This window comes from Thermobia domestica, chromosome 3 (genome assembly GCF_964235325.1).
Source record: "Thermobia domestica chromosome 3, izTheDome1.hap1.1, whole genome shotgun sequence".
Classification (NCBI taxonomy): Eukaryota; Metazoa; Arthropoda; class Insecta; order Zygentoma; family Lepismatidae; genus Thermobia; species Thermobia domestica.
Window position 1 is genome coordinate 38,733,918 of NC_137456.1, and position 7,993 is coordinate 38,741,910.

Below are 7,993 nucleotides of genomic sequence, written 5' to 3' on the forward strand. Positions count from 1 at the left end.
TCTCGTGCCGAGTGTTTCTGAATGAGTACTTTCTTCAAAATAGTATTAAAAATTATAGAAAGATTTTCGAGACATTCGAGTCGAGTCGAGATTTTTACGAGCTGTCTCGACTCGAAAATTCGAGTCGAGAAATACGTTTGTCTCGACTTGTCTCGAATTTACCAAAGTGTTTCTCGACTCGAATTCGAGTCGAGATTCGATACATGTCTCGACTCGTGCGCATCCCTATAAGCTAGTTAAATTTTATTACTTAATTATTTAATCGTATCCGTTTCAAATTGCAAACCAGTTGAGAATGCTCCAAGAGCATTGCCAGAACGAACTTAAAATAAATGGAGAGATGGAGCGGGAAGGATAACTGTCATTGTTCCTAGATGTAAGTCTTTTTTATCCGCACCTTCTCTTTCTCGCAAAAAATAGCAAAATATCATCTCTCTGTGACTTACAGTTCTCGAGATATGGCTGCTTAGCTATCTAGAAATTCGAACTTTTTTTGGTCAATATCTGGGGAACGATGGCCAGTTGGCCAGTAGACAATTAATTAGTAGCCAGCGGTTACTATTTAGTACCAAAATGTTCAGCATCCTCTTAGTATTGGTCAATACCAATATGATCTCTGTGTGACTTATGGTTCCCGAGATTTGGGAAAATAAACACACTGCTGAACAAGACTGCACTTATTTAATATAAAAACACATTTACACGTGACGTTTCGATCTTCTAGCCAAGATCCTCATCAGACGTACACTTTTTTTTTTTTTTTTTTTTTTTTTTTTTTTTTTTTTGAACAAGACTGCACTTATTTAATATAAAAACACATTTACACGTGACGTTTCGATCTTCTAGCCAAGATCCTCATCAGACGTACACTGAGTGATACAAAAAATTACTCAAGTATATATACACAATTCATCTCCCTATCTGCTCTCTCATTGGCCCGTTCATACAGCCAATCAGAAGCGTGGAAATCTATCTGAACTGACCAATGGGACAACATTTTACAAGAAAGAAACAACAAGGAGCAAGCAACCATTGAATACATTAATTCATATACATATTTCTGTATTTATCAATAATATTTCTCCATTCTTTATTAATGGTGATACCTTTGGTCCAATTCATTAAGTTTACATCCCCTTCCTTTTCTATCCACCAGGCCTCTTTCCACTTTCTCGGCCACAATCTTTTTTCCCGTTCTAGTACAATAACTTCTTCCCAGTTAACATCATGTCCCTTTTCTTTTACATGTTTAAAGATTGCGTTAGTTTCCCTGCCATATTTCACATCACTTTTATGTTGTTTAATTCTTTCTTTCAATAATTTCCCCGTCTCACCAATATATTTCATATCGCAATCCTTACAATTTATACAATAAATGACACCTTTCTGATCTCTCTTTTCTTTTTTCTTCCCTTTGCTTTTGACCATGTCCAACAACGTTCTGCTACCTTTTCTATACACTTTGACCCCTTGCTTTCTTAACATCTTCTTTAAAATCTCGGTATCTTCTCCTAACCCTATAATGCCTTTCCATACCCCCTCATTGTCCTCCCCACTTTTACATTTCCCCGAGACCACAGATGCTTTAACGATATCCCGTTTACTATAACCATTCTCATAGAGCTGTCTTTTAAAGATTTCCACATTCTCTTCTACATTTTTGTTACAAATTTTGGAAATTCTTTCTAACATATTTCTTATGAAATTAACTTTTGTACTTCTATCTACATCACTTCTCTTATTACAATAAATACCAGCACTACATTCTTTTTGATACCATTGAGTCTTAATGCTCTTCCCTTCCTTACTCATTAAAATGTCAAGATAACATAATACACCTCCCTGCTCTGTCTCTAGTTCTAATTCTATTCCCTTCTCCTTATCTTCAATACTGCCAACGAACTCTCTCAACTCTTCTTTTGATCCTTCCCATATCCCAAAACAATCATCAACGTATCTACATAAAAATCGAATCTTTTCTTTCCCCTTTTCTATCACATCCTTCTCCCACACATTCATAATGATATCAGACAATACCGGACTTATCTTAGATCCTATACTTAAACCATCCTTAATCTTATATATGTCATTCTTAACTTTACAGAAACCAAACTCCCATATTAAGTTGAGGGCTTTTCTAACTTTCTCCCATTTCCAGCCTTTAACACATTCTCCCCCCATAACTCTCTTAATCGTATCAAGTATAGCACTTCTCTTTAGACTAGGGAACATGGCTTTAACATCTAAACTAAACAAAATACAATCATTATTAATTTCAGCATTACTGGTGTAGTTTATTACTTCTCTGTAGTCTTTAATTGCCAAAGTCTTTTGTCTGTCTCTTACCCACTCTAACACTGGTTTCAATTCACTTTCTAGCGGTTCCAAATAATTATTCCTACAGTCCATAACTGGCCTAAGCTTTACTTCCTTTTTGTGTATTTTTGGAAAACCCTTTAACACGGGCACTCTTCCATCTTCATTCATCCATTTCTTAAGTCCCTTCCTTTTACATTCTTCTTTTAATTCTTCTATAATTTCTTCTTTCTTCTTGTCAACTAATTCATATTGTCCATCCACCAAATCCTTCACCTTGTCCTCATACCACGTTTTATTCATTACCACTGTCGCCCCTCCTTTGTCAGCTCTCTCTACCACTATGTCATTCCTTTTCCTAATGCTATCATATCCTCTTCTTTCTTCTTTTGTCAAATTCGAAGATCTTCTATGGATTTCTTTCTTTACCAAAACCATTGCCTTCCTTCTTAACCTATCTCTGTCCTCTTCTTCTTTAACTTCGTTCAACGCTTCTTCTACAGAATAGACTATGTCATCAACCCTGCTCGTTCCGTCTTTCACTTTAAATTTACAACCCAATGAAAGAAAAGATTTCTCTTCTTCTGACACTTGCACTTCCCCTATCACCACTACCCTTTCTTTGGTCTTCTCCTCGCTTATGCCCAACGCTATTAATTTGTTTCTAAGTCTTTCTTCCACTTTGCCACTAAAACACATTTCCCATTCTCTTAAATATTGCACTAACCAGTCTCTTACAAAAATAGATGCCAAATCTACACATTCTACTTCTAATTTCTGTGTAAAAGCCTTACTCACGTTTAGTCTCTTCTTCAAACCAGCTGTCAAGCTCCTCACGTTCTCCATCTCTGTTCTCCTTATAAGCGTCCTTAACCTCACTGACTGTCCTTTTATGTTACTCCTTTGGATTCTCAAACTCCTCGGTATTACTTTCTTCTCCATACACTTCTGCAAAAAACCCACTTGCTGCTCCATGTTGATTTCTCTCCTTCTTCTGTTCTTCCACTTCTCAACAGCCCTTTTCAGCTTCGGGCCCATTTCAAACTGACACACAAACATAGTCAACGTCTTGCGAATGAAATCAGAAAAATAAACACACTGCTGAACAAGACTGCACTTATTTAATATAAAAACACATATAAAAACACATGAGTGTACGTCTGATGAGGATCTTGGCTAGAAGATCGAAACGTCACGTGTAAATGTGTTTTTATATTAAATAAGTGCAGTCTTGTTCAGCAGTGTGTTTATTTTTCTGATTTCATTCGCAAGACGTTGACTATGTTTGTGTGTCAGTTCCCGAGATTTGGCTTCTTAAATCTCCCGAAAATGGAACTATCTTTTGGCCAATATCACGGAAACGGTAAGTCAGAGAGATGTTGGTGTTAATCAATACCTAATAGAATGTTAAACATTTTCGTGCCGGTATTATTTGATGGCCACTATTTGGTACCAAATATTTACTATCCTCTTAGGTATTGATCAACATCAATATTATCTCTCTAAAACTTATGGTTCCCCAGCTATGGCTCCTTCAATATCTAGAAATTGGCCATTTTTGGCCAATATCACGGGAACGGTACGTCTAGAGAGATTATATTGGTGTTAATCAATACCTAAGAGTATTGTAAACATTTTGGTACCAATAACAATTGGTGACCAGTGCCCAACTGACGATTGACCAAACCAGTGGCCAGTTGGACAGTGGCGACTGTTTACCAAAATATTTGCCATCCTTTTAGATATTGATCAACACCAATATGATTACTCTATGACTTACGGTTCTCCAGATATGGCTCCTTAAATCTCTGGAAATCGGCCATTTTTAGCCAATATCTCGGGAACGATAAGAGTGACGCGAAAAATTCAATCACTTTCTCTGATAGTTTGTGATGCTCTATCGAATGCAGGGTTCAAAATTGAAAAAATCGCAAATAACAGACAGACAGACAGACAGGCAGACACACAACATAGAGAATTCAGTAACGAACTTTTTAAAGTTTGTTGATAACTAGGTATGTATGCTAATGAATAAGTAACCGATTGATTTTACAGAATTGATTGGAAGGGGAGTGTAACAATTTTGTGGTAGATCGCTCATCGTTGGTGCGAAGGATACCTCCTTTGATTTCCGCTCATGGGAGTTTGTGATGAACAATATCATGTCCGTGGTTTTCTCTGGGTTTTTCTACTTTCTTTAAGTACTCTCTTTGCACTAATTACTTCATAATTCAGTTTCATTAATTCATCCATCTCCTTTGGCCTAAGGGCAATACCATGGAACTTAAAACAAGAAATTTTATTCAATTTACAGAATCGATTGAGAAAAAATTCAATTTAAGAAATAGATTGAGTGGTGCCGGCAATATCAATTGTTTTTCACTTCTTGAACAACTTGATTTCTTTGTGTTGTCAAGTTATAAAGCTAACTTAAATAATTCTGTATGTAAGACAGAGGCGGCTCGAGGGAAGTCACATCGGTATATTTTTTCGCTTGCAACTCAAGGAAGGAAATGTGTAAATTATTGTATACAACAATTAGTACATTAGACAACTTTTATATCTTTAGTTTTAAACGATAAACCTTGGATCTTTAGCAATGTCACGTCACTCACGAGACGCCTCTGGTAAGTCACATACGATTGTATATACGATGGCAAATTTTTCCTGTAACCTTTGCATCTAATATCAGAATTTAAAGAATGTCTTCAAAGTAAAACAACTATAATACATCATTGGAGGCTCCAAAATCGAGGAATCAAAAAATCAACCGATTTTCAAAATTATTTTCGGTTTCAAAACCAATTTTCGATTGTTTTTCAAAATCGATTTTAAGTTTTCAAATACGAAGATCAGTTTCGGTTTTTAAAATCAATTTTCGTTCTTTTTTCAAAACCGATTTTTAGTTTCAGTTTTTAAAATCGATTTATAACTTTACTTATCGAAACAAAATTTGATTTTTTTCTATCTACACTGTGCAAACATTATTTAAGGTAAATATGAACGGAAATGCCCGGTTTAAAGGACTAGGAACCTTATTCTGAACCAGTATTCGCGAATATTGCGGCGCGTAACGCAACATAAGGCTTGCAAAAATCAGTTATGACTGCTAAGTCAATTATCGCAAACTAAAATTAAAACTTTGCGTTGCGTTGACGTTAACCGTAATGAAATATAACCGAGAAACTTCTGCTTCTCGTGAATATTCCGTTTTTCCTTTACTGGTCCCACAATTACCTACTAGAGATGGGAAAAAATCGGAAATTCAGATATTTATTTTCTGTAACTTTTTTTAAAAAAAAACTTTCTTACGAATTTCAAAGAAAACCTACATTTCGGAAAATTGCTATTTTATAAACAATTCGAATATAAAATTATATTTACTCTTCAGTTTTTTTTAACTTTCTTACGAATTTCAAAGAAAATCTACATTTCGGAAAATTGCTATTTTATAAACAATTCGAATATAAAATTATATTTACTCTTCAGTATAGCTGGGCGAACTAAAATTTATAATTAGATCTCCTATTTGTTTTTTTCTAATAAACTAAGACAATATACGTGGCTTGAATAACCGAAGTTATTAAATTTGTATTAGAAAATTCTCATTCTTGCAATGAAGTGCTAAATTAAATAATTAAAAAGTAGCAAACGTAATCGTTACGGCAGCGTAAAATTCTTTCTAAGTTGACAAGTATCGTTGAGTAGCTTTAGATCTGTGGAATGGGGAGAGGAAAGAAAAATTTTAAGAAGGGGCTTTGTTGCGCAATAAAACATCCTTGGCCTTATGGAGAGTCGTTCTGACGCTTGATTAGTACCGTACTAAAGAGTTCGTTGTTTCCTGCAGTAGTCAGGTCTTTAGACCTAGTATGACGCTAATCATACGTCAAAACGATTCTGCATAAGGCCCCTTCTGTCTTAAGAGATCAATTAATACGAAGTATATAATGACAAATAGTCTCATTTTTTAAGTTTACATTTTATTTCAAATAATAAAGTATTTTGAGAATTTATTTAACGGCTAATAAGAAAGGCCAAAAATGACAAAAAACTATTTAAGGCTATAAGCATTTCGTAGATCTGTATGGCTAAGTGCCTCTCCAAATATGCTAGATTTAGCCAAAATATGCCAAATTGGCATCACTGATTCCAGGGCTAATGCATCAGCTTGCAATGCCATACTTCTGACCTCTTTAGGCCGGTATAGGCTACATAATACCACAAAATCATAAGAAACGAAAAGCTGAATGTCCATTTATCATAATTTATTACCAAAGTGACCTAGTTTTGTCAGAAAACGGCTTAGCTTCCCCTCCCCCATCATCTTAGAAGGGCTCTATTTTGATCTCAATATGTTGTTAAATCTCCCTTAGGAAACCCGACGTTTCCCTGTAGATCTAACCTTATTACCGGAGACTGGGCATAGAATCGACAGTAAAAGGACCATGCTCACTTCGACACGTTGGAAATAAAGCGTCTCAGTGGGCTTCCATATTGGAAGATCTCAGCTTACTTTTCGAAAATTAGATAACTAGCGAAAACACTGAACTAACACAAGGGACTCTTTTCTGCCCTTAGGTATATGTGTGTTCAAGCTCTGGTAACAAATTCATATCTATATAGTTTCATAGCATTAGCAGAGAAATAATCATTTTGTTACGGCCTATTACTTTTCATCCAAATGGTGAAAGAAAAGTAAAGTCCGATTTACAAATAATAATAATAATAATAATAATAATAATAATAATAATAATAATAATAATAATAATAATAATAATAATAATAATAATAATAATAATAATAACTGTGTATGTTGTTATCACTTCATAGTAGATCAATGATTATTTTTTATATAAAAATAAGAAGTTTTTTTTTAATTTTTTCTCCAGGATTATATTAACAATGCCAGCGTACAGTGATACAGAAAAAGCACTGGCCTGTAAATTAGCCACATCCTTTCCCGGAAATAAGGGCCGTGGACTACCATCTATTATGGCGACAATTCTACTGTTTGACGAAGAAACTGGAAAAATATTGGTTGTACGTACTCATTCTATTTCATGATTTTTTAAAATCTTATTTAGAAGTAAAGTTTTTAACTATAAACATGTTAAACTTCTAAATTATGCTATGCTGAAGTATCAGAAATCTTATGGGATGGCTATGTCTGTCTTTCTGTTGACAGGTATCAGAGCGAAAACAGTAAGAGATATTCAGGAAGACTATTTTTTAGTTTTTAATCGATTCAGTGTTTAAGAATAGGTTGTATCTTATCTGTTAACTACAGTGTTTCTTTCAGACATAATGTTCCGGGGGGGTGGGCACACTTAGTATTCCGGAGGGCACTGCTGGTACTATTCTATTTATTATTATAAATGTGTCATTTTGGTCTTTTCGGGGGGCCTCTCAGAGCTTCCGTCGGGGAACAGTGCGCCCCAAAAAACGTGTCTGGAAGAAACACTGGTTAACCATCTATTCAAACCGGAAGTAGGAGAAATTAATCATTTTTGATTTCATAGAACAAAAACGGTAAAAGAAAGCAACAAGTGTTTTTCTTTTAAAATCGATTCAGTGTCTGGAGAAGATATACCATCTTCACCCGCATCTCTCTGATGAAACCGAAAGTGGTTCAAATTTATTAGTACTTCCGGTTTCAAATTCGAGCTCCATTGAGCCA

General features: G+C 35.0%; 1 protein-coding gene across 1 annotated transcript in view; it reads left to right on the forward strand.

The window, feature by feature from the left end:
• LOC145681751 (ketimine reductase mu-crystallin) overlaps window positions 1–7,380 on the forward strand; it is a 28,146-nt gene extending 20,766 nt beyond the window's left edge. Inside the window, exon 2 of the mRNA XM_081753360.1 lies at window positions 7,206–7,380. Coding sequence (XP_081609486.1) covers window positions 7,206–7,380 — 175 coding nt within the window. The remainder of the gene's footprint in view (window positions 1–7,205) is intronic.
• Window positions 7,381–7,993: the final 613 nt, after the last annotated feature.